This window comes from Coregonus clupeaformis, chromosome 25 (genome assembly GCF_020615455.1).
Source record: "Coregonus clupeaformis isolate EN_2021a chromosome 25, ASM2061545v1, whole genome shotgun sequence".
In the NCBI taxonomy this organism is placed as follows: domain Eukaryota; kingdom Metazoa; phylum Chordata; class Actinopteri; order Salmoniformes; family Salmonidae; genus Coregonus; species Coregonus clupeaformis.
Window position 1 is genome coordinate 25798610 of NC_059216.1, and position 27544 is coordinate 25826153.

At 45.4% G+C, this 27544-nt stretch overlaps 1 protein-coding gene across 2 annotated transcripts in view; it reads left to right on the forward strand.

Annotated features, from left to right (window-relative positions):
• The window catches only part of LOC121539464 (potassium channel subfamily K member 10-like), a 46328-nt gene extending 20522 nt beyond the window's left edge, over positions 1-25806 (forward strand). For both annotated transcript variants that reach the window (XM_041847980.2, XM_041847979.2), the window contains exons 3-7: positions 21943-22060; positions 22690-22850; positions 23843-24035; positions 24464-24606; positions 24952-25806. In XM_041847980.2, the coding sequence (XP_041703914.1) occupies positions 21943-22060; positions 22690-22850; positions 23843-24035; positions 24464-24606; positions 24952-25551 (1215 nt within the window). In that variant the 3' untranslated portion in view covers positions 25552-25806. The remainder of the gene's footprint in view (positions 1-21942; positions 22061-22689; positions 22851-23842; positions 24036-24463; positions 24607-24951) is intronic.
• The last annotated feature ends 1738 nt before the right edge of the window (positions 25807-27544 follow it).

Here is a 27544-nt window from a genome sequence, read left to right on the forward strand (position 1 = left end):
TTGATAATGGTCCATTCTAAATCCAAACTAATTTCACATATTAGTAAAGATTAAATTGTGAATAGTGTGTGGAGCCGGAGGCAAGGAGTAGAGCGCAAGCTTTTTTTGGGACTTAGCCAGATAACTTACATTCTGAATTTCTTAGCAGACGCTCTTATCCAGAGCGACTTACAGGAGCAATTAGGGTTAAGTGCCTTGCTCAAGGGCACATCGACAGATTTTTCACCTAGTCGGCTCAGGGATTAGAACCAGCGAACTTTCGGTTACTGGCACAACGCTCTTAACCACTAAGCTACCTGCCGCACATCAGTACATGTACAGGCTGACTCAAAAGATGCTATTCTGTTCTTCTGAAATACATGTTCTTCATATCATACTGTTTCTTTAGACCTGCCTAAAATAAATAATGGATTTATTGTGATGGTGTATATTAAATTGATTTATTATACTTTTTTTTTTTTAAATCAACGGCGCACATCAGCGGCTTGTATGTGTGGAGGCCTGGAGATGCTAAACGTGTTTATATTAATTAACTGTCAATTAACGTGAGACCGGCAGTCATTTCCATGACATTTACCGGCTGACAAAATGTAATGACCGCCACAGCCCTAGGTTGAGTCACTCCTTAATTGATGACAGAGCAAACAAAATGCATTGACTTACAGTACATGTCCATCTTCTATAACAAGCCACATCTAGATATTAGCCTTCATTTGAGAGATAAAACCATGTCTGAAGCTCAGCAAAAAGAGGTTACAGTAAAAGCAGTAACTGTGCTCACTTGAGAGATGTCCTGTGGGGCGTGCACTCTTAAAATAAGCACTCCATCAAAATGTCTGTTCCCCAAACAGGTTCTATATCCCGGCCATTAGTGCTGTGGCAAGCCTGTCATTCAGCCATCTTTCATCCTGATGACCATGGGCAGTAGCCCAGCTCACTGTTGTCAAACTGTTTGATGTGGGCGTCGGCTGCGAAATGTCAATTACGAGAAGAGTGTGTGTGCGTGCGTGCATGCATGCGTGTATATGTTTGTCCTTGAAGTGTGTCTGCTGCCCACCCACTGTGTGCCCACCGGGACATTGGGCCTAATTGGCAGTGCCTGGCAGGGTTGGTATGACTCAGTGTGTGTGGCACAATGTGACTTCATGACTTCATGGTGTCATCCACTCCAATCAAGACCTGTTGTTTTTCCTATCTAAGAGCTTTAGCTCTGAAATAGAGCTTTTGAATGTTATACTGTCCACAGGCAGTTGGTTTTAATAGTAAATATATGATTTGCCCTATACTGTCTTTTTTTTCACCTTACCATTTAACCAGGTAAGCCAGTTGAGAACAAGTTCTCATTTACAACTGCGACCTGGCCAAGATAAGCAAAGCAGTGCGATAAAAACAACAACACAGAGTTACATATGGGGTAAAACAAAACAAAAAGTCAAAAATACCACAGAAAATATATATATACAGTGTGTGAAAATGTAGCAAGTTTTGGAGGTAAGGCAATAAATAGGCCATAGTGCAAAATAATTACAATTAGTATTAACACTGGAATGATAGATGTGCAAGAGATGATGTGCAAATAGAGATACTGGGGTGCAAATGAGCAAAATAAATAACAATATGAGGATGAGGTAGTTGAGTGGGCTAATTTCAGAAGGGCTGTGTACAGGTGCAGTGATCGGTAAGGTGCTCTGACTACTGATGCTTAAAGTTAGTGAGGGAGATAAGAGTCTCCAGCTTCATAGATTTTTGCAGTTCGTTCCAGTCATTGGCAGCAGAGAACTGGAAGGAATGGCGGCCAAAGGAGGTGTTGGCTTTGGGGATGACCAGTGAGATATACCTGCTGGAACGCATACTACGGGTGGGTGTTGCTATGGTGACCAATGAGCTAAGATAAGGTGGAGATTTGCCTAGCAGTGATTTATAGATGACCTGGAGTCAGTGGGTTTGGCGACGAATATGTAGTAGGGGCCAGCCAACAAGAGCGTACAGGTCACAGTGGTGGGTAGTATATGGGGCTTTGGTGACAAAACGGATGGCACTGTGATAGACTACATCCAATTTGCTGAGTAGAGTGTTGGAGGCTATTTTGTAAATGACATCGCCGAAGTTAAGGATCGGTAGGATAGTCAGTTTTACGAGGGCGTGGTTGGCAGCATGACTGAAGGAGGCTTTGTTGCGAAATAGGAAGCCGATTCTATATTTCACTTTGGATTGGAGATGCTTAATGTGAGTCTGGAAGGAGAGTTTACAGTCTAACCAGACACCTAGGTGTGTGTAGTTGTCCACATACTCTAGGTCAGACCCGTCGAGAGTAGTGATTCTAGTCGGTTGGGCGGGTGCCAGCAGCGTTCGATTTAAGAGCATGCATTTAGTTTTACTAGTGTTTAAGAGCAGTTGGAGGCGACGGAAGGAGTGTTGTATGGCATTGAAGCTCATTTGGAGGTTTGTTAACACAGTGTCCAATGAAGGGCCAGATGTATACAAAATGGTGTCGTCTGCGTAGAGGTGGATCTGAGAGTCACCAGCAGCAAGAGCGACATCATTGATATACACGGAGAAAAGAGTCGGCCCAAGAATTGAACCCTGTGGCACCCCCATAGAGACTGCCATAGGTCCAGACAACAGGCCCTCCAATTTGACACATTGAACTCTATCTGAGAAGTAGTTGGTGAACCAGGTGAGGCAGTCATTTGAGAAACCAAGGCTTTACCGGGTGGAAAAGCTGTAATTTACTGCACAGCTATAATGGGTTGTTGTATTACCAGTTACTCATGCGTTTCCTCCTGCAGGCATGCACAGACACACTCCTGCAACATTACAATGCCCTTTGTAAAGTTGCAGTCACCACCTGTTTGTGGCACTAGTCACTAGTTAATTTGTTTAGCAAAATAGGCAATTGATTAAACCCAGGGTCAAGGTTAAATCCAGGTGGAATGATTGGTTAACTTATCTCTAATGATATGTAGGTTTAATGTAGGGTTAAAACCTGTTCTAACTAAGCATGCAGAGAATCAAATGTCTACCAGTAGTGCATAGAGTCGCAAGGATACTATTTTGTCACACTAATGTATTCCTTTCATCATACAGACATCAAACCATACAGTTTGAATGATGTCGTTAGCGGGTTCTGTTTAAAGTAAACATCTCATCCTCATGCCTATTGAGCTTTTCGATTGGAGTTCTGAATTGAAGGTGTGGTCTCATACGATTTAATGTTTGTCCTTTCCTTTTCTCTCTCTCCCCCGGGAGATTGATTAATCCAGGTGAGGTTTTGTAGGAACTAAAATTAATCAGGAAGACAGAGAGGAAAAGTGAATAATTTACATACTGATTGTCACGACTTCCTCCGAAGCTACCACCTCTCCTTGTTCGGGCAGGCTTTGGCGTTCGTCGTCACCGGCCTTCTAGCCACTGCCGCTCCTCATCTCATCATTCCATTTGTTTTGTCTTGTTGATTACACACACCTGGTTCATATCCCCTCATTAGTACTTAGTATAAGTGTTCCCTCTGCCCCCTTGTCCTTGTGTGTGATTGTTATATGTGAGGAGAGTGTAGCTCGGTTGAGCTGTGTATTTTGTATTGCCAGGGTATTTTTCCCCATGTGCCTGTTTGGTTCCAGTGTGCCTGTTTTGCGCACTGGACTGTTTGACGCATTTCCAAGTACCTCTGTATTCCGGAATTAATTCTGTATTCTGTGATTAACCCTCCTGCGCCTGACTCCTTCAAATCACCCATCACAGAATCACACACCCGCCTTGGAGTCAGCAGGAGAGGAGCGCATGCCTGGAGTCGTGGCATGGGTCCAGGAGCATTCGACGATGCTAGCCAGCTTGGGAGAAGTGATGGATCGGGTTCTCCAGGTCGTCCAACGCCTGGAGAGGAGAGGACCCGATCTGTAGGGACCAGCTGGGCGACCGGATCCAGCCACCCACACCCCAGCACCCAGAGGGATCCATACAGTGAGGGAAAAAAGTATTTGATCCCCTGTTGATTTTGTACGTTTGCCCACTGACAAAGACATGATCAGTCTATAATTTTAATGGTAGGTTTATTTGAACAGTGAGAGACAGAAAATGAGGGAAATAAGTATTTGACCCCTCTGCAAAACATGACTTAGTACTTGGTGGCAAAACCCTTGTTGGCAATCACAGAGGTCAGACGTTTCTTGTAGTTGGCCACCAGGTTTGCACACATCTCAGGAGGGATTTTGTCCCACTCCTCTTTGCAGATCTTCTCCAAGTCATTAAGGTTTCGAGGCTGACGTTTGGCAACTCAAACCTTCAGTTCCCTCCACAGATTTTCTATGGGATTAAGGTCTGGAGACTGGCTAGGCCACTCCAGGACCTTAATGTGCTTCTTCTTGAGCCACTCCTTTGTTGCCTTGGCCGTGTGTTTTGGGTCATTGTCATGCTGGAATACCCATCCACAACCCATTTTCAATGCCCTGGCTGAGGGAAGGAGGTTCTCACCCAGGATTTGACGATACATGGCCCCGTCCATCGTCCCTTTGATGCAGTGAAGTTGTCCTGTCCCCTTAGCAGAAAAACACCCCTAAAGCATAATGTTTCCACCTCCATGTTTGACGGTGGGGATGGTGTTCTTGGGGTCATAGGCAGCATTCCTCCGCCTCCAAACACGGCGAGTTGAGTTGATGCCAAAGAGCTCGATTTTGGTCTCATCTGACCACAACACTTTCACCCAGTTCTCCTCTGAATCATTCAGATGTTCTTTGGCAAACTTCAGACGGCCCTGTATATGTGCTTTCTTGAGGAGGGTGACCTTGCGGGCGCTGCCGGATTTCAGTCCTTCACGGCGTAGTGTGTTACCAATTGTTTTATTGGTGACTATGGTCCCAGCTGCGTTGAGATCATTGACGAGATCCTCCCGTGTAGTTCTGGGCTGATTCCTCACCGTTCTCATGATCATTGCAACTCCACGAGGTGAGATTTTGCATGGAGCCCTAGGCCGAGGGAGATTGACAGTTATTTTGTGTTTCTTCCATTTGTGAATAATCGCACCAACTGTTGACACCTTCTCACCAAGCTGCTTGGCGATGGTCTTGTAGCCCATTCCAGCCTTGTGTAGGTCTACAATCATGTCCCTGACATCCTTGGAGAGCTCTTTGATCTTGGCCATGGTGGAGAGTTTGGAATCTGATTGATTGATTGCTTCTGTGGACAGGTGTTTTTTATACAGGTAACAAGGTGAGATTAGGAGCTCTCCCTTTAAGAGTGTGCTCCTAATCTCAGCTCGTCACCTGTATAAAAGACACCTGGGAGCCAGAAGTCTTTCTGATTGAGAGGGGGTTAAATACTTATTTCCCTCTTTAAAATGCAAATCAATTTATAACATTTTGAAATGCGTTTTTCTGGATTTTTTTGTTGTTATTCTGTCTCTCACTGTTCAAATAAACCTACCATTAAAATTATAGACTGATCATTTCTTTGTCAGTGGGCAATCGTACAAAATCAGCAGGGGATCAAATACTTTTTTCCCTCACTGTATATCCCGACCACGAGATTGACGGGACAGCTGCTCTCTGCCAGGGATTCCTCCTCCAACTGGAGCTTTACTATTCCAGCATCAGCCCGGCCCCATCGGAGCAGGAGAAGGTGTCCGCCCTCGTCTCCTGCCTCTCGGGGAAAGCCCTGGAGTTGGCCAACGCGGTCTGGAATGAAGGAGGAGCCGCGTTGGACAACTACGGGGAGTTCGCTCGCCCCTTTCGGGCAGTCTTCGATCACCCGCCCGAGGGTCGAGAGTTGGGCGAGCGGCTGGTCCACCTGAGGCAGGGGACGAGGACTGCGCAGGCCTTCGCCCTGGAGTTCCGGACTATAGCAGCTGGGTCCGGGTGGAACGAAAGGGCCTCATCGACCACTTCCGATGCTATCTACGGGAGGATGTCCAAAGGGAGCTAGCCTGCCGGGACATTGTGTTGTCCTTCACTCAACTGGTGGACATGGCCATCCGGTTGGACAACCTGCTGGCGGCCAGAGGACGTCCGGGAGGGGGCTGCCCGTTCCCACCCCCGCCCGACCCGGATCACGAGCTTGTTAGGGAGGTTACAGCACCAGTCACTATGGTTACACACGAGACTCATCGCGAGCAAGTCACTTTTTTGTATTATTAAGTCTCCTATTTTCCTGTAGTGTTAGGTATTCCCTAGTTAGCACTCCACAACCCCACCTTTTCATGGCCGCAGAGTGTTCTCACAGGGTGGTCGCGAGAGTGTCCGGGTAGTTGTCTCTGTGTTTCCGTTGGTGCAAACACGGTGGAAAGTCCAGACAGTACCTACACCGTGCGCATTCCCCCCGAATACCTCGATTTGGCGCACACGTTTTTCCAAAACGCAGGCGACCAAATTACCACCTCATCGGGCGGGGGATTGCGCGATAAACCTCCGGGTAGACGCTGTGCCTCCCAGGAGTCATGTGTATCCCCTGTCACAGGCTGAAATGGAGGCTATGGAGACATACATCTCTGAGTCCCTGCGCCAGGGGTTTATACGTCCCTCCACTTCGCCCGCCTCCTCGAGTTTATTTTTTGTGAAGAAGAAAGACGGCGGTCTGCGCCCTTGCATTGACTACCGATCACTGAACAAGGTTAGTGGTCTCTGATCGAGTCAATGCATGGGGCGCGCTTCTTCACAAAATTAGATCTCTGGAGTGCGTACAACCTGGTGCGTGTCCAAAATGGGGACGAGTGGAAGAAAGCATTCAGCACAACCACAGGGCATTATGAATACCTGGTGATGCCTTACGGTTTGATGAATGCTCCATCCTTCTTCCAGTCCTTTATGAACGAGTTGTTTCGGGACTTGCTTGGTCGCGGTGTAGTGGTCTACATCGATGATATTCTGGTGTATTCCGCTACGCGCGCAGAGCATGTGTCCCTGGTTAGCAAAGTGCTGGCCCGCCTGTTGGAAAATGACCTTTATTCCAAGGCAGAAAAGTGTCTGTTTTTCCAGCAGTCAGTCTCCTTCCTCGGATACCGCATTACCACCTCAGGTGTAGAGATGGAGGGAGATCGCATTTCAGCCGTGTGTAATTGGCCGACTCCAACCACGGTAAAGGAGGTGCAGCGCTTTATTGGCTTTGCCAACTACTATCAGAGGTTTATCCGGGGCTTTGGCAAGGTCGCAGCTCCCATCACATCTCTGTTAAAGGGTGGGCCGTCCCGGCTGTGCTGGTCTGCTGAGGCTTACAGGGCCTTCAGTAACCTGAGGGGTCTGTTCACCTCAGCCCCGGTACTGGCCCACCCCGATCCATCACTACCGTTCGTAGTAGAGGTGGATGCGTCCGAGGTAGGGATAGGCGCTGTCCTATCTCAACACTTGGGCACGCCACCCAAGCTCTGCCCCTGTGCCTTCTTCAAAAAGCTCAGCCCAGTGGAGCAGAACTACGACGTTGGTGATCGGGAGCTGTTGGCTGTTGTCCGAGCCCTGACCGTGTGGAGTCACTGGCTGGAAGGGTACATCCGGGCAGCGAGGAGGCTGAACCCTCGCCAGGCCAGGTGGGCCCTATTATTCACCCGGTTTGACTTTACACTATCATACATCCCGGGTATGAAGAACGTGAAGGCAGACGCACTGTCACGGCTGTACGACACAGAGGAGAGGCCCAGAGACAACACCCCCATACTCCCGGCCTCCTGCATTGTGGCACTGGTAGTATGGAGGCAGATATAGAGCAGGCGTTACGCACAGAGCCATCTCCACCTCAGTGTCCAGCTGGGCTGCAGTACGTGCCTGCTCTTGTCCGTGACCGTCTGATCTACTGGGCACACAAATCCCCCTCCTCTGGTCACCCAAGTATCGGTCGTACAGTGCGCTGCCTGACCGGAAAGTACCGGTGGCCTACATTGGCTAAGGACGTGAGGGTGTATGTCTCCTCCTGCTCGGTGTGCGCCCAGAGTAAGGCACCTAGTGTGTCAAGAACTGCAACGCTGCTGGATTTTTCACGCTCAACAGTTTCCCGTGTGTTTCAAGAATAGTCCACCACATAACACAACTGTGGGAAGCATTGGAGTCAACATCGGCCAGCATCCCTGTGGAACGTTTTCGACACCTTGTAGAGTCCATGCCCCAAGGAATTGAGGCTGTTCTGAGGGCAAGTCAATATTAGGAAGTTGTTCCTAATGTTTTGTGCACTCAGTGTACATGTAAACAGAGCTGAAAAGTGACTGGTAGCAGGAATATATAAATACTTATGGTAATATACTAATGGTAATATATATATTGTGATGTCACGAGAGGCTACACAGCTTTCAGCGGGATTGCTCAAGTAGTGCAAGGAGACCAGGTTCAACCAAAACAAGGATTTTATTAAAGGTCTTGGGAAACTAACGAAAATATAACCAAATTCTGTTCTCTTGTGGCTCTTTAAGGGTTAACAGTTCAGGGATGTCTCTTCCACATCCAGAATCATAATTCTCACTCGCTCAGATAACTTTTCCCCAGTCTTACTGTCTTCCACGTTGCAGCTAGTGGCCAACCCAGAAAAACGTCCTTCCAAATGTCCCACACGTATTTCCACAGGTGCATATATCCAAAGGTGAGTATTTCCCAAAGGTAAGTATCTCCAAATCCTTATATTCCTCATGGAAGTGGACGTGCAGCACTCTTGTCCTCCAGAGAGCCCAGCTTGGAGACTGTGTCTCTTCCCTTCCCAAACCTTCAGCTCATCAGCTCCTGATTGGTTTCAGCTGCGTGGGAAGATTGGCCATAGAGGGTTGGAGTTCCCGACCATACCAGCAGATGGAGCCATAGCTGTCTGGGTTTGCAGCCATCTCAGGGGGATGTAACGTCCCTCCAGGACACAGCCTCTCGTGACATCACACATCCCCCTCCTCGGGACCGACGTCCTCGTCGGGGTAAAGGCAGCGAAGAAGGCATCACGCCGGGAGAGGGCGTCCGCATTGCCGTGGTGCTTGCCAGACTGCTCTCTCTTCAACTCCTCCAACTCTAGGACCAGGGACTCAGCCTCCTGTTGTCTCTCCTTGAGTTTCTTACTGAACGCATCAGCCTTGGTTTTAGCAGAGTTTAGCTTCTGTTGAGCAGCTTTCAGTTCCTTCTCTCTCTCTGCCTCCGCATTCTTCATCTTGTTCTCCAACACCTTGTACTTCTCCTCTGCCTTCTTCTGGACCTCCTTACTACTGCGCAGGGTCTCCTCACACTCCTCGATGGTCCTGCGCAGCCTCTCCAGCTCCTCCTGTTGCTTAGGGAAGGAGCTCTGTTGGAGTTTAGCCTGGAGGATATCTAACTCTTCTGTCTTCATGTCTAACTGTTGCTTTAACAAACGATACCTCTCAGCGGTCCCCTTCAGACCAGACAGTTCTTTGTCCAGATTCTGTAACTCCGTCTCTGTGTCGGTCTGGGCACCTGCCATCCCTATCAGAGCCCGGGCGGGAGTGAGTAACTCGGAGGATTGCACCGGAGCCTTCCCAGGATGAGTCTTGCCTCTCCGTTTCCGAGGTACTCGGGTTATCCTCTCCTGAGACTCTCTCCAGAGTGGGTAAAAGGCTGGGCAGTCTCGTCCAATTAGGACAGGGACGGGGAGGGAATCAACCACCCCCGCCGTCGTGTGTATGGTTCCCCGTGTGCTGGTCATTGTAAGTTCAGTAATGGGGTATTCTCTGGTGTCCCCATGGACACAGGAAACTGGGAGGACTTTCCCCGGGGGTCAGACACGTTGGGCCCACCAAATCCCTTACGCACCAGGGTGGCCCGGCTACCAGAATCCAGTAAGGCCTCCACATCATGGTGATTCACAGTTACCGGGCAGGTGGGGGGTCGATCTGGGCCGCCATCTACGACTCCCAAGAGCGAGGTAAAACGGTGTGTGGGTGCTGAGCTGGAGGACTCCGCAGTGGGCATAGGTTCATCGGCTGGTTTCCCACACTGCCAGGAGATATGTCCCATCTCCCCACACCGGTAACACTGTCGAGTTTCCCCCTCCTGGTGTACTCTTCTTGGACCCGCCTGGTTTCTGGCTCCCCCTGGAGCCGGGATGAGTCCTGACGTGGCTGGGTTCGAGACCTTGGGGTCCTTTGGACGGGTTCTTCCCATTTGTGGTGGGGCCGCACTCCTGGGGTCTTTTCGGGAAGCATTCAGCATCTCCGCTGTGGCCTGGTACTTTTCCACAGCTTCCACGGTCAGATCAGCCGTGGTCAAGGCCTGTTGACTGATGAACCGTTTTGCCTCATAAGGCAGGGCGCGTAGGTAACGATCCACCACAACGGCCTCCACCACCGCCGCTGCTGTATTCCTCTGCGGATCCAGCCATTTCCTTGCGATTCGGACAAGTTCATGCATCTGCGCCCGAGGAGGTTGGTCTGGTTGGAAGGTCCAGCTGTGAAAGCGCTGGGCCATACCAAACTTTGTGAGTCCATATCTGCTGAGGATCTCAGACTTCAGGGCATCATAGTCAGTAACCTGGTCAGGGCCCAGGTCCCGGACAGCATTCAGCGCTTCCCGGTTAGAAAGGGGGCTAACAGACCAACCCACTGTTGCTTGGGCCAGGCTTCCCTAGTGGCCGTGGCCTCAAATGCATGCAGGTATGCCTCAATGTCATCGGTAGCTCCCATCTTAGATATAAAGTCACTTGCCTTTATTGGGCGGGTATTTTGGACCACCCTCTGTCTCTGCAACTGCAATTCCTCTGCCTTCAGAAGGTTGGCTTTCTTTTGCTCCTCCAAGAGAGCCACGTTTGCTTGCATCTGGGCTTGCTGGCCAGCAACAAGGGCTTTCAATATGTCCTCCATTTCAGTCGGCGGGGAGCCTACGGCCAACTTGGAAAACTGGGTGATCAAACCTTCGGTATCCTCCTCTGACATGCACTATTAACGCTTGAGCGTGCCCGTATTCTCCACCATCTGTGATGTCACGAGAGGCTACACAGCTTTCAGCGGGATTGCTCAAGTAGTGCAAGGAGACCAGGTTCAACCAAAACAAGGATTTTATTAAAGGTCTTGGGAAACTAACGAAAATATAACAAAATTCTGTTCTCTTGTGGCTCTTTAAGGGTTAACAGTTCAGGGATGTCTCTTCCACATCCAGAATCATAATTCTCACTCGCTCAGATAACTTTTCCCCAGTCTTACTGTCTTCCACGTTGCAGCTAGTGGCCAACCCAGAAAACGTCCTTCCAAATGTCCCACACGTATTTCCACAGGTGCATATATCCAAAGGTGAGTATTTCCCAAAGGTAAGTATCTCCAAATCCTTATATTCCTCATGGAAGTGGACGTGCAGCACTCTTGTCCTCCAGAGAGCCCAGCTTGGAGACTGTGTCTCTTCCCTTCCCAAACCTTCAGCTCATCAGCTCCTGATTGGTTTCAGCTGCGTGGGAAGATTGGCCATAGAGGGTTGGAGTTCCCGACCATACCAGCAGATGGAGCCATAGCTGTCTGGGTTTGCAGCCATCTCAGGGGGATGTAACGTCCCTCCAGGACACAGCCTCTCGTGACATCACAATATATATACTGAACAAAAATATAAACGCAACATGTAAAGTGTTGGTCCAATGTTTCATCAGCTGAAATGTTCCATACGCATAGATTAGGGCCTAATGAATTTATTTCAATTGACTGATTTCCTTATACTGTATGAACTGTAACTCAGTAAAATCTTTGAAATTGTTGCATGTTGCATTTATATTTTTGTTCAGTGCAAATGTAAACAGGAGTAATAGTGACCAGTAGCAGAATAAATAGATAATTACTAATGGTAATAACAATAAATAATCAATGGACAGCAGCGAAATGGAGTAATAAATCTAATCAATAATCATATTAGCAGCAGCATAGGTTGTGTCTGAGTGGGTAGAGACCTGTGGATGGGCATAGTGTCAGTGTGGATAGTCTTTCGGAGAGGGAGAGCAGTAGTTGGTAGCCATTTAACAGTCTTATGGCCAGGGGATAGAAGCTGTTTAGGAGTCTGTTTGCCTGAATCTTGATGCACTGGTACCGCCTGCCGGATGGGAGCATGGAGAATAGTCCATGACTCGGATGTCTGGAGTCTTTGGCAATATTTCGGGCCTTTCTCAGACACCGTCTGTCATGTATGTCCTGGATGGCTGGGAACTCGCTGCCAGTGATGCGCTGGGCCCTCCGCACCACCCTCTGAAGCAGTGGGAGTCGGTGACGTTTAAGATGAGGGAGGACGATTATATTTTTTTATGAGCATGGCCTTATTTCTGTTACAGCATATTGGATGACTGTCATTCATACCCAGCTCAATGTAACATCGATAGGTTTAGGCTACTATATGATACTCTAATTTTCCCTATACCCATGAGGTTGCTACAACCTAGCCTATGAATGAACATTTACAATGTAGGTGCAGAGGTCGAGATAAAATGTTAAGTACTCAAGGTGACAGACAGTGACACATTCAATACCGCCTTGCACACTCTTGCCTGCATCTAGCTTATCAAGAGTGTAATCTTTAGTCAAACAGTTGCAAACGAAAGTTTCTATTGGACAAATTCAGGTATGTTGTTCCCCGTTTCGTTCTGTTTAAGAAACGTTTTTCAACAGAATTGGCGGAATAAATACACCCATGATCACACGCAAACACAGTTCACTTTCACAGCAGCCACATTCAAACAGCATGATCATTTTGCTCATTGTAGAATTCCTTCTCGCATCTACGTGCTCTCCTCCTCTCACCTTTTCCTTCGCTTGTGGACTTCAGTGCACAACACATCAGCTTTCTGTGACCAGGTCGAAGAAACCTTTCCAAGCCAAACCTTCATATCATAACTGCTAACCACTACACACAGCCTACCTACATTGTCGTAGCTACTTGAACTAACACATTAGTAAACCCGCTACAATCATGCAGTACAGTGTAATCAGCAGAAATCAGTTTAGCAGTTACACCGGTGGGCCCCGGTGGCAATAAATTAATAAAACCAAACGCTTACCTTGACTTGGAAGAGTTCCAGTAGCTAACATAGCATCCCTCTCTGTTTGAGCCAGGTGTTTGAGTAGGCTAAACTAGCTAGCTGCATTCACTAGCTAAGTGAATGTGAACAAAAAATACAATGAAATATAGCTATCTCTCTCTCTCTCTCTCTCTCTCTCTCTTGGTTCAACTTCATTTTAAAAGAAATTAATTTGTTCAAAACTGTTCAACTATTGTCTTTCTCTTTCTTTGAGTCAACTATTCACCACATTTGATGCACTGCAGTGTTAGCTAGCTGTAGTTTATGCTTTCAGTACTAGATTAATTATCTGATACTTTGATTGGGTAGACAACATGTCAGTTCATGCTGCAAGAGCATTGATAGGTTGGAGGGCGTCCTCCGAAATTTGGTCAGCTGGTGATTGTCAAGCAAATAACTGTCGGTCTCACGGTAATTGACATTAATTAACATAAACACATTTAGCATCTCCTGGCTTCCACACATAGCCTACAAGCCACTGATGCAGACCTTTGGAACATCTACATTTAAGAAAGTCTAATAAATCCATGTTATATAGCCTACACCTTCACAATAAATCCATTATTTATTTTAGACAGGTCTAAAGAAGCATGATATGAAGAAAATGTAGTCTAGTTCAGAAGAACAGAATAGAATACTCTGAGTTGTCCTTATGTTAGGTATTGATCTGGCTATGGCAAATGGCTGTGGGCTACACTAGTTCATTTAGCAGTGAAGATTTGCTTAGAATTCGGTGGCATTATTTTCTATTATTTTATAGTATGAAGAATACAATTGAACAAAGCTGAATAAAATTGAAAGGATATTTTCTCCAAACGATTTGAGGGAAGGCGCACATGCGTCTATTCTATGTTAAGCGGTTAACATGAAATAGGTATTGCTATATGCTTAATGTAGAATTATTAATGTAACTTTAGTTGTTCTACAAACGTTGGGCTATACAGTGAGGGAAAAAAGTATTTGATCCCCTGCTGATTTTGTACATTTGCCCACTGACAAAGAAATGATCAGTCTATAATTTTAATGGTAGGTTTATTTGAACAGTGAGAGACAGAATAACAACAAAAATATCCAGAAAAACACGTCAAAAATGTTATAAATTGATTTGCATTTTAATGAGGGAAATAAGTATTTGACCCCCTCTCAATCAGAAAGATTTCTGGCTCCCAGGTGTCTTTTATACAGGTAACGAGCTGAGATTAGGAGCACACTCTTAAAGGGAGTGCTCCTAATCTCAGCTTGTTACCTGTATAAAAGACACCTGTCCATAAAAGCAATCAGTCAATCAGATTCCAAACTCTCCACCATGGCCAAGACCAAAGAGCTCTCCAAGGATGTCAAGGACAAGATTGTAGACCTACACAAGGCTGGAATGGGCTACAAGACCATCGCCAAGCAGCTTGGTGAGAAGGTGACAACAGTTGGTGTGATTATTCGCAAATGGAAGAAACACAAAATAACTGTCAATCTCCCTCGGCCTGGGGCTCCATGCAAGATCTCACCTCGTGGAGTTGCAATGATCATGAGAACGGTGAGGAATCAGCCCAGAACTACACGGGAGGATCTTGTCAATGATCTCAAGGCAGCTGGGACCATAGTCACCAAGAAAACAATTGGTAACACACTACACCGTGAAGGACTGAAATCCTGCAGCGCCCGCAAGGTCCCCCTGCTGAAGAAAGCACATATACAGGCCCGTCTGAAGTTTGCCAAAGAACATCTGAATGATTCAGAGGAAAACTGGGTGAAAGTGTTGTGGTCAGATGAGACCAAAATGGAGCTCTTTGGCATCAACTCAACTCGCCGTGTTTGGAGGAGGAGGAATGCTGCCTATGACCCCAAGAACACCATCCCCACGTCAAACATGGAGGTGGAAACATTATGCTTTAGGGGTGTGTTTCTGCTAAGGGGACAGGACAACTTCACCGCATCAAAGGGACGATGGACGGGGCCATGTACCGTCAAATCTTGGGTGAGAACCTCCTTCCCTCAGCCAGGGCATTGAAAATGGGTCGTGGATGGGTATTCCAGCATGACAATGACCCAAAACACACGGCCAAGGCAACAAAGGAGTGGCTCAAGAAGAAGCACATTAAGGTCCTGGAGTAGCCTAGCCAGTCTCCAGACCTTAATCCCATAGAAAATATGTGGAGGGAGCTGAAGGTTCGAGTTGCCAAACGTCAGCCTTGAAACCTTAATGACTTGGAGAAGATCTGCAAAGAGGAGTGGAACAAAATCCTTCCTGAGATGTGTGCAAACCTGGTGGCCAACTACAAGAAACGTCTGACCTCTGTGATTGCCAACAAGGGTTTTGCCACCAAGTACTAAGTCATGTTTTGCAGAGGGGTCAAATACTTATTTCCCTCATTAAAATGCAAATCAATTTATAACATTTTTGACATGCGTTTTTCTGGATTTTTTTTGTTGTTATTCTGTCTCTCACTTTTCAAATAAACCTACCATTAAAATTATAGACTGATCATTTCTTTGTCAGTGGGCAAAAGTACAAAATCAGCAGGGGATCAAATACTTTTTTCCCTCACTGTATGTTTAGATTTTTAATACATGTACGGCTGCATGATGCGACTCTAATGATGATTTGAAAAAAAGTCAGAACGTTTAGCTTTCAATGTTGATAGACTATTAGGCTATTTATTCACATAATAAGCGCAGCAATGTGCACATGGCAGTAGGATATAAGCACAAATGTTCCATTAGCGGAAAACACCATTATCAAAAGTGACCGCAAATGCGATTATGCATGTAATGCATATAAAGGTGCATTTCTATGGTGAAAATTATCTTCCCCAAACTTGAAACTCACGCGCTGCTTATGTATGCCAGTTAGGTTCTACACCCCTTGTAAAGTGGATTAATGTGCTTAATTTTAAGAAGTTATTTGGCCACTTTAGTTGTGATACAAACCTTATCAAAACATATAGGCCTAAGGGCTAGGCTACATGAGGTGTGCGACTATGATTAGAACAATTCGCTTAAAAAAGGCATTGTTTCTTGCCTTATACTGGGCATCATTCACAACTGATCATATATCATTCACAAATGATAGGCTAATATTGTCACCCTTTAGACTATTGTTGATTTAATCTTGTCTTTACATATGCTAAATAATATATGTGTGAAATTTGTTTTGATTTAGAATTGACCATTATCATGCACCTGTCTCGAAACAGGGGCAGCGTGGAAAAACGACATGTCATCTACAGTGCCTTGCAAAAGTAAGGTTCTCCCCTATATTGTTGCATTACAACCTGTAATTTAAATTGTTTTTATTTGGATTTCATGTAATGGACATACACAAAATAGTCCAAAAAAATAAATAACGGAAAAGTGGTGCGTGCATACAGTGGGGGAAAAAAGTATTTAGTCAGCCACCAATTGTGCAAGTTCTCCCACTTAAAAAGATGAGAGAGGCCTGTAATTTTCATCATAGGTACACGTCAAATTTGACAGACAAAATGAGAAAAAAAAATCCAGAAAATCACATTGTAGGATTTTTAATGAATTTATTTGCAAATTATGGTGGAAAATAAGTATTTGGTCACCTACAAACAAGCACGATTTCTGGCTCTCACAGACCTGTAACTTCTTCTTTAAGAGGCTCCTCTGTCCTCCACTCGTTACCTGTATTAATGGCACCTGTTTGAACTTGTTATCAGTATAAAAGACACCTGTCCACAACCTCAAACAGTCACACTCCAAACTCCACTATGGCCAAGACCAAAGAGCTGTCAAAGGACACCAGAAACAAAATTGTAGACCTGCACCAGGCTGGGAAGACTGAATCTGCAATAGGTAAGCAGTTTGGTTTGAAGAAATCAACTGTGGGAGCAATTATTAGGAAATGGAAGACATACAAGACCACTGATAATCTCCCTCGATCTGGGGCTCCAAGCAAAATGATCACAAGAACGGTGGGAGACTCCCCAAACATATGGAAGGTACTCTGGTCAGATGAGACTAAAATTGAGCTTTTTGGCCATAAAGGAAAACGCTATGTCTGGCGCAAACCCAACACCTCTCATCACCCCGAGAACACCATCCCATAGTGGTGGCAGCATCATGCTGTGGGGATGTTTTTCATCGGCAGGGACTGGGAAACTGGTCAGAATTGAAGGAATGATGGATGGCGCTAAATACAGGGAAATTCTTGAGGGAAAGCTGTTTCAATCTTCCAGAGATTTGAGACTGGGAAGGAGGTTCACCTTCCGGCAGGACAATGACCCTAAGCATACTGCTAAAGCAACACTTGAGTGGTTTAAGGGGAAACATTTAAATGTATTGGAATGGCCTAGTCAAAGCCCAGACCTCAATCCAATTGAGAATCTATGGTATGACTTAAAGATTGCTGTACACCAGCGGAACCCATCCAACTTGAAGGAGCTGGAGCAGTTTTGCCTTGAAGAATGTGCAAAAATCCCAGTGGCTAGATGTGCCAAGCTTATAGAGACATACCCCAAGAGACTTGCAGCTGTAATTGCTGCAAAAGGTGGCTCAACAAAGTATTGACTTTGTGGGGGTGAATAGTTATGCACGCTCAAGTTTTCAGTTTTTCAGTCTTATTTCTTGTTTGTTTCACCCCCCAAAAATATTTTGCATCTTCAAAGTGGTAGACATGTTGTGTAAATCAAATTATACAAACAAACCCCACAAAAATCTATTTTAATTCCAGGTTGTAAGGCAACAAAATAGGAAAAATGCCAAGGGGGGTGAATACTTTCGCAAGCCACTGTATGCACTTAAATAGCAAATGGAGGACGCTTTTCCCGTGGTTCATTTTCATGCCAGCCAGGTAGGCTATACTCCTGTTGTAAAGATAAGCAATGTGCTTAATATTAGGAAAGTTGAGAAATAAATATAGTAGGCTTAGCCTATAGAAAGCTGATGGGATCCTCCTCTTTTTAATAGAGGCCATCACTCTGTTTTCTCACGCAATTGCATAGCCTATAGAAATGTTGCGCAACATGAGCTCATGGGCTCTCATTCAGTGTTTAATTTGATTTCCGATTAAATTTGCAATGATGTCAGAGTGATTAGAGGGACAATTGAGTGCTGAGTACCAGGCAGTTAGCAAGTTTGGTAGGCTACTAATGACCATCAGCAGCATCAGAGAGGCCTAATTACCATGACGAAACGGACACGTGGAATTTGACTGCCTTCATGACTCGTGACCGCCGGTGTGGCGGTAATACGGTCACCGCAACAGCCCCAGTCATAATTACTGTGTAAGTCTATGGAAGGGGTGGAGAACCATGAGCCTCCTAGGTTTTGTATTGAAGACAATGTACTCAGAGGATGACGGAAACTAGTTGTCCTCTGGCTACTCCATGGTGCTACCCTACAGAGTGCTGTTGAGGCTACTGTAGACCTTCATTGCAAAACAGTGTGTTTTAATCAATAATTTGGTGACGTGAATATATTTAGTATAGTTTTATCTAAAAAGGATAACTAAGTTTTGTTTTTTATTAAATTCACTGAGGAGGATGGTCCTCCCCTTCCTCTTCTGAGGAGCCTCCACTGCTCTGTAGGGCCTTCCGGTCGCGGGCAGTGCAGTTGCCATACCAGATGGTGATACAACAAGTCAAGATGCTATCAATGATGCAGCTGTAAAATTTCCTGAGGTTCTGAGGGGCCATGCCAAAACGTTTCAGCCTCCTGAGGGAGAAGAGGCATTGTAGTGCCTTTCTTTTGGCCCCGTCGATGTGGATGGGGGTGTGCACCCCTTGGTTTCCTGTAGTCCACAATCAGCTCCTTGGTCTTGCTGACATTGCGGGAGAGGTTGTTGTCCTGGCACCACACCGCCAGTTCTCTGAACTCCCCCTGTAGGCTGTCTCATCGCCGGCCGTCTCATCGTGTCGTCAGCAAACTTGATGATGGAGTTGGAGTCATGTGTGGCCAAACAGTCGTGGGTAAACAGGGAGTACAGGAGGGGGCTGAGCGCACACCCCTGGGAGCCCCCGTGTTGAGGGTCAGTGTGGCAGAGGTGTTGTTGCCTACACTCACCACCTGGGGTCGGGCCTTTTGGAAGTCCAGGATCCAATTGCAGAGGGAGGTGTTCTGTCCCACAGTCCCGAGCTTGGTGAAGAGCATGGAGGGCACTATGGTGGTGAACACTGAGTTGTAGTCGATGAACAGCATTCTCACATAGGTTTTCCTCTTGTCCAGGTGGGAGAGGGCAGTGTGGAGTGCAATTGAGATTGCATTGTCTGTAGATCTGTTGGGGCGGTATGCAAATTGGAGTGGGTCTAGGGTGTCTGGGATGATGGAGGTGATGTGTGCCATGATTACAGATGTTAGTGCTACAGGGTGGTAGTAGCAATCCAGGTAATCAGGTTTTTAATACTGAAAGCAGCCCAATTCGATACACATACCGTACTTGATGTTCTGTTTCTTACTACCAACACATGCATATATATTAGAGGGCATGTGCAATGATGTGTAGAAAGTAGTGCTCCTCTACTGAAGATGTGCTGTTTACTCCATCTCTCTCTGTATATGTGACAGCAGGGTAGATAGATCCATATTCATGAGGGAGTACTCATCACCACCACCTGACAGCATGGAGGAGAAGTGAGGAGGTGTTTACTTGGCAGGCATGGGTTGGTCTGGTATTTGTATATTCCCATCAAGAAGGCTACAAGTACAGTGCTGAGGCAATTTCATTCTAATCTACGATTCCCTCTTCTGAAATAGCTCTACTGAAGTGCAGTTTATTCTAAGGCAATTTTAAGTTCCTTAGGGAAATATAAAAATATTTTACATTTCTACAATAAGTCCTTATTGTATAACACACATAAACGTTGTGATTATATGATGGATAAAATGTAGATATTGTACTGCTTTGTTAGGATACTTGCTACAGTACAGATTAAGAAAACAGTGAGAGGCAATAGGAGACTGTAGTTCTCTAATGTTAATACTCTGCCTCTGAGGAGGAGCAGGAGAGAAAAAAACGGACTTAATAAGACCTGAGATCGGAGACAGAACAAAATATAAAAGTATTCCTGTAGGTGACTGTCTCCGCGGGGGTTCGCTGAGTATAGGAAGAAATACCAAAGAAAGTGGAACAAAACACTAGTATTTTAAGCATGGCCACACACGCACAACAAACCACCAGACAATCTGAACAGTCTTTGTAGTAGAGGAAGTTGGCATTCCTGTAAGGATGTGCTAAGTATGGGGTTGTATGGTGTGAGTGTTGACTGTGATACCTCAATGTTGTTGATATTATGGACTAATCAGACGTTTGGTATGCAGCCATCTTTCATCCACCACTCAGTAAAAACTAAGCCCTGATAGTAATTATTACAAAGGAAGTGTTCCCTCCCCACCAGATCCTTATGGATGTGCCCTGACATTGGGTACCCAACCCTTCAGATTTGCTGACTCTGACTCTCACACACCTGGCCAGTTCAGTAGTGATATGATGTTTTTATGGTATAATGATGTCATGCCATAGTGTTGTGAGGACAGAGGAAGAGTTAAGAGATGAGTGGTTTGGGGCCATGAAGTCTACATTCCATTATGTCAAAGTAGATTAGTGATGTTTAGGATAGCATGAGTGATGTTTAGGATACTGACTTGGGGTAAAGAGTGATGAACATCAAGGACAGGGAGTGCCCATGGAGACTTGCCAGATGTATGCCAGGAAGATGGTAATAAAGGGTATATAAGGTAGAGTGTCTTTGTTCAAGTTAGTTCAACTGACGAAGGGCAAAGCCATGTCCGTTGGTTAGATGAACCCACGAGCTCGTGATTCAATAAATACTTGGTATGAAATCTCCACAGAATGTTGTTAGAAATTGCGTAATTCAAATCTGGTATTGGAATAAGAATCAAGAGATCTTCAATCCAAGCTTAATTTATTATATGCAAAATGTATGTATGATAAGTATGAAGGTTCGTATACGGGCTCACTGAAAAACCACGCAGGGCAGACAGAGAACTAAACCATTGTTTACAGGTACTTTCTCAAATACTCTGACAGAGAGTTCCCACCTCTTCTGTTGGCCAATCAGAGTAAAGGACTGAGTGTGGTTTAGACTTTACTCAGCCAATCCGTTGGCGCACGGGTTAGTCCCAACCCCTTGGCGCTCCACCCCTTGGCGCTCCACCGTTCCCAGGCATAAGTTGCTATCATAATAACCTGTAGAGTCAGCACTTTTTTTGCAGTACCCATGTCCTTGGAAGGTTCACAGATCACAAAGAAGCAGTGTTCGTATCTGTGAGAAATACAAGTCTTATCTATCCTTCCCCTAACGTTCCTTACATGAATCACAGCCTGTTATGTGAAACAATTTATATCAGTATAGTACAAACCTATGCTCCTCATTAATGCATTCCTTCTAAGTTATTCATCACATACAGATCCAATTATGAGAAAAATAGAACCCAACAATGTCTAAGTATATCCTTGCATCCTTGATTCTTTGATACCCGAGAAACTCATCATAACAAGTAGTGCAGGAGTGCTGTGGCGGACCTCGGCTGCTGTCTGCCTTGCACGCCACAAGCACACAGCTAGCCATCTGGACAGTGGAAATCCGGATCACCACCCCACCCTGTCCTGCCTAACTCCTCACTGCCTCCCCCTCCATCTGTCTATTCGGCCATCCCTCACTCCATTGCTCCCTCCCTCCCCACCATCCATCCATCCTCCTGCCACTGGTGACCTTCAAGGTTCATCTGAAGAGGTCAGCACAATCATCAGTCATTCACTCTCAAGTACATTGCATAACCCATGCTGTGTATGGCACACACAGGGGGCGGTTGTTTACGCCATGATGAGTTTATAGTGGCAATTAAATGCCATTGGTGCCAAGATATCAAAGGGCTTGACTGTGGTTGATTCTGGGTTCATTTTGTTCATCATTTGTATGTTTAAGCAGATTAACTACACATTGAACTGTATGGAATTGCTATGTAGCCTACCAGTTAAGATAACTAACCCTATGCTGTGTCTGTTTCTCTCTTTGTTAGCATTCCATAGACGCTGTCAGTGCAGGAGTCAGTCCGATCGGAGACACGTCTTACAACTCCAGTCACTGGGATCTGGGCAGTGCCTTCTTCTTCGCTGGGACTGTGATCACAACGATAGGTAATCTCCATCACCAACCTATTAATTAATTACTTGCTCCTCTTAATTGAGTAGAATAAAGCAATATCACTGCTCTACTTTGACGTGAAAGCTATGAGGTAACCTACGGGTGCTGTGACTCGCTACTTCAAGTGCAGTTCTGTCAGCATTACACAACTGTAATGTAATGTGTGCTATTTATCATGAGCTTGCTGGGAAATGGAGAAAACAAAGATTGGAAAAATAATGCATCATTCACAGGATGTACTTTATGCTAATGTCTGTGTGTGTGCGTGTTCAAGTCTCCCAGCGTGTCTTCACAGTACATCATTTACTGATGATAATAGCATTCTATCAGGAGATGGGAAGGAACAGTGGCACTAGGGTGTCTTTTTAGTAGAACAAATGAATACCATTTAATCTGTTCACACAATTACACTGCTTTGCTCACTGTGGAGAGGTACACACATCCCACCGTGCTGGTTTAGTCATCCCGTCTAGTTTTGTTTCTCCATTCACTGCAAGTTGTAATTCATGTCATGTTCTCTGAGCCCAACCTGATTATTTCCTCTCTTAGTGCTTATTTACCTCCGACCTCCAACTGCAGGAATATAACTCAGGCCTTACATAACAAAACACCACTGTGACAGGTTACGGGAACATAGCGCCCAGCACGGAGGGAGGGAAGATCTTCTGCATCCTGTACGCCATATTTGGCATCCCGTTGTTTGGGTTCCTCCTGGCTGGCATCGGAGACCAGCTGGGAACCATATTTGTCAAGAGCGTCTTGAGGGTGGAGAAGATATACAGGGTAAGTTGGATTACTTGAGCATTTTGGGTTGTGTTATGTACAGGGGATTTACTGGAACTGCATAAGCACATGATGCTTTCAGAGATATTTCAAGTTAACTAAAACCAACTTTTGATCAGTTTATTAGAATTAACTTAGACACCATGTTTGATGACTTATTTTGTGAAGAAAGGGGTCTTTGAAAATGAGTATTTGGGGCATGTTATACACAGATGTAGGATCTTAATTTGAGCCTGTTTTCTACAGCAGGAAAATAATCCTGCAGCAACAGTAAATTTGAAATATTATAATTAATGGACATTTTTGTAGGGGTTGATAAATATTTCGTAAACCAATATGCTACCCACCGTGAAAACCAGGCAAATTACCTCCAACCTATAATCACCCTATTCACTGTGAACAGCACAATGCCTTTGATACAGTCATCCCTGTAAAAGCTATTCCAGATATCCAGGTATTAGGCCAGGCTCAGTGGTTTTGGACTCTTGTTCCCCCTCCAAGGAGTCAACACGAGTCAGGCTAGCTGAGGCTGAGATTACGATGTGCTCTTCGTAGTGAGGGCAGAGGTGTTTGATGGAGTGTGGAGGCAGGGGAGGTAGAGGGCCAGGACCTGATTGAGATTATGTGAGCAGGCTGTATGTCAGGCAGGAGATGAGCACAGAGCTGAGCCCCTCTTCAGACTACTGAAAGCCCCAGGGGGCTTGAGTTTCTGTGACATAAAGTGAGTTTGGGAATTAGGATTTTCCTGCTGGATCAATGGAAGGAAGGGTGGTTTTGGATGGTTTTCTTTCTTGGTGCCTGGGGTGCTCTGGAGTGTTTTGGCTAATGGGTATTGACACGAGGTAATTGATGAAACTGCATCTCTTCAAGCTTACTGTGTCTTTGAGCTGGAAATGTACTGTGTATAGCTAATTTATTTTATATACTTTTTTGACAACTTTGTGATTGTTGACTTGCAGTCGTCCTCTGACCATGTCATGTTTGTACTTCAGCAAAAACACAAACAGATCAGCCAGACCAAAATCAGAGTCACCTCCACCATACTCTTCATCATAGCCGGGTGCATAGTCTTCATCGGCATCCCGGCGGTCATTTTCAAACACATCGAGGGATGGACGACTCTGGATGCTATCTACTTTGTCGTCATCACGCTATCAACGATTGGCATCGGGGACTATGTGGCAGGTATGATAGTGTTACAGTAGAACAGGTTTATGTACTGTGTCTTTAGTTCTCTGAAATTAAGGTTTTATTTGCTTTTGTTTTGCTGTGTCTGCATTACATTGATAATCCCTTGACTAATGATGCTAAAAGTGACTGCCGATAATTATATGTCAGGAAATCTTATCTATGGGAATATTATGGCAAGAATAACCCAAAAGAATGCTGATACAACATCAAGTCTCTTCAAACCCAATTCCAAATGACTGTTCAATGTTTGTCAAACTGAACCTTTCCAACTCCCTTATCCTCCTAATCTGTCTGTAATGAATTTTTTTTTTTTGTGATAAATGTTTTATTGTTGACAATAATTTGGTGGTAACAGGCATATACATACATACATAATCCAATAGTTGGCATCCAATGTAACAACTCTTCCTCTGTTGTTCCAGGTGGGGATCGGAAGATCGAGTACATGAAGTGGTACAAGCCTCTGGTCTGGTTCTGGATCCTGGTAGGCCTGGCCTACTTCGCTGCTGTCCTGAGCATGATCGGAGACTGGCTCAGAGTGCTGTCCAAAAAGACCAAAGAGGAGGTTGGTGCTGCTCATTCAATTACAGTGCCCGTCATTACATTATCTAAAGCAGTGGAAACTAAAAGGTCACTCCTTACTAGGCTCGGCTCTTACCCTACCCACCTTTATTCCATGTCTGTTTTGCTATTATGCCTTGTTGATGCCCCTGTCTGGAGCCCCTGAGACACTGAGACAGACAGTTGTGTGGGAGAAGTGGTTAGATATGCAGTCATTAGTGTTCAGGCTGATGTGTTAATAGTGAGCTTACTAAGCTATTGATCTGTACATACAGTATGGATGGATACTGTGGTAATGCACCCCCTCCACCCTCCTGCCTCTAATGACTCCATCTTTGTGTAATTGCAGGTGGGGGAGTTCAAGGTCCATGCGGCTGAGTGGAAGGCAAACGTGCGGGCTGAGTTCCGGGAGACGCGGCGGCGGCTGAGTGTGGAGATCCACGACAAGTTGCAGCGGGCCGCCACCATCCGCAGCATGGAGCGCAGGCAGCTGGGCCTGGAGCAGAGGGCCCACTCCCTGGACATGCTCTCCCCAGAGAAGAGGGCCGTGTTTGCCAGCTTGGACCAGGGCCGCTTCAAAACCTCCTCCCAGGAGAGCATCGACACCAAGCTGAATAACTTGAGGTTGAAAGGGGCAGGGGAGCTTTGTTATGACCAGCGGAGAGGCAGCGAGCAGACACAGCAGGCCTCGTCATCGGAGGATAACCTCTTCAACCTCCGCTTCCGCTCCCTCACCAAGCTGGCCAAGAGACACAAGAACCGCGACCTGAAGAGGAACATTCCTGAGGATGTGCGGAGGGCCTGTGAGGAGATGGAGAGGAGGAGGGAGGAGGAGGGAGAGGAGAAGGAGGGAGAGGTGGATGAGATGGAGGTGGAGGAGGAGGAAGGGGGCGAGAGGAAGGAGGGCAACACCAGCTTGACAAATTTAGAGTACGCAGACGAGCGCTGAGGCCAAATAAATAGTGAGAGAGAAGGGGCCTTTTTTGATGTCTCAAAATGTGCCTTGTTGTTTTTTCTTTTCAGAGCACCCTACCTGCTATCCAACCCCACCCCACCCCACCCCCAACCATATCCGACAAATAAAAGCAGACACAATGTGGGATAGCTTCTCTTTTTTACCCGAGGCTTATGTGAGCAAGTAACCCAGTGAACTAGTGCAGGGTTTCCCAAACTCGGTCCTGGGGCCCCCCCTGGGTCATGTTTTGGTTTTTGCCCTAGCACTACACAGCTGATTGAAATAGTCAAAGCTTGAGGATGAGTTGGTTATTTGAATCTGTGTAGTCCTTGGGTAAAAAACAAAACGTGCACGGGGGGTGAATGTCTTTCGATCTTTGCCCAGCTGATGAATGGACTGCAACGAATATGACTTGAGAGGGAATTGGATCAATATGCAATATACTGAAATAAACCGTGTACAATTAATCCTACATTGGTTATGCCCTAGGATAATCTACTAATATTTTATAACAAACAACCCCTACACTACACTCTGATTGTATATGGTTTTGACACTAAATTGGTGTTCCAAAGCAGTCAAAATTAGGTATAAAAACTTAAATGCTCAGGGCAAGCTGTCCTGTTTGTTGTAATTTTAACAAAATAAAATGTACTGAATTTACTTTCTGTACTGCTGGTGGAACTAGAAAAAAATAAGGGGTTTTAGGGCTGGGGTCAATCTGATCTCAAAAGGAACGATTCATTTTAAACTACTTTCATTCTGTACATCATAGGAACGATTTATTAGTGTGACATTTTGTTACTTTATTCTGTCAATTAAGATTTTTTATGAATGATTTTGTATTTCACACAGCATGTCTGTAATATCAATTTCTGCAATTAATGTATTTATTTTTCACAGTAAAGGGAATACAATTATATTTGTCCACTATATGCCACATATACAGTTGAAGTCGAAGTTTACATACACTTAGGTTGGAGTCATTAAAACTCGTTTTTCAACCACTCCACTAATTTCTTGTTAACAAACTATAGTTTTGGCAAGTCGGTTAGGACATCTACTTTCTGCATGACACAAGTAATTTTTCCAACAATTGTTCACAGACAGATGATTTCACTTATAATTCACTGTATCACAATTCCAGTGAGTCAGAAGTTTACATATACTATGTTGACTGTGCCTTTAAACAGCTTGGAAAATTCCAGAAAATGATGTCATGGCTTTAGAAGCTTCTGATAGGCTAATTGACATCATTTGAGTCAATTGGAGGTGTACCTGTGGATGTATTTCAAGGCCTACCTTCAAACTCAGTGCCTCTTTGCTTGACATCACAGAAAAATCAAAAGAAATCAGCCAAGACCTCAGAAGAATAATTGTAGACCTCCACAAGTCTGGTTCATCCTTGGGAGCAATTTTCAAATGCCTGAAGGTACCACGTTCATCTGTACAAACTGTAGAGATGTAGAGATCTGTAGAGATGAACGTACTTTGGTGCGAAAAGTGCAAATCAATCCTAGAACAGCAAAGGACCTTGTGAAGATGCTGGAGGAAACATGTACAAAAGTATCTATATCCACAGAAAAAAAGAGTCCTATATATCGACATAAACTGAAAGGCCGCTCAGCAAGGAAGAAGCCTCTGCTCCAAAACCGCCATAAAAAAGCCAGACTACGGTTTGCAACTGCACATGGGGACAAAGATCGTACTTTTTGGAGAAATGTCCTCTGGTCTGATTAAACAAAAATAGAACTGTTTGGCCATAATGACCATCTTTATGTTTGGAGGAAAAACGGGGCAGCTTGCAAGCCGAAGAACACCATCCCAACCGTGAAGCACGGGGGTGGCAGCATCATGCTGTGGGATGCTTTGCTGCAGGAGGGACTGGTGCACTTCACAAAATAGATGGCATCATGAGGAAGGAGAATTATGTGGATATATTGAAGCAACATCTCAAGACATCAGTCAGGAAGTTAAAGCTTGGTCG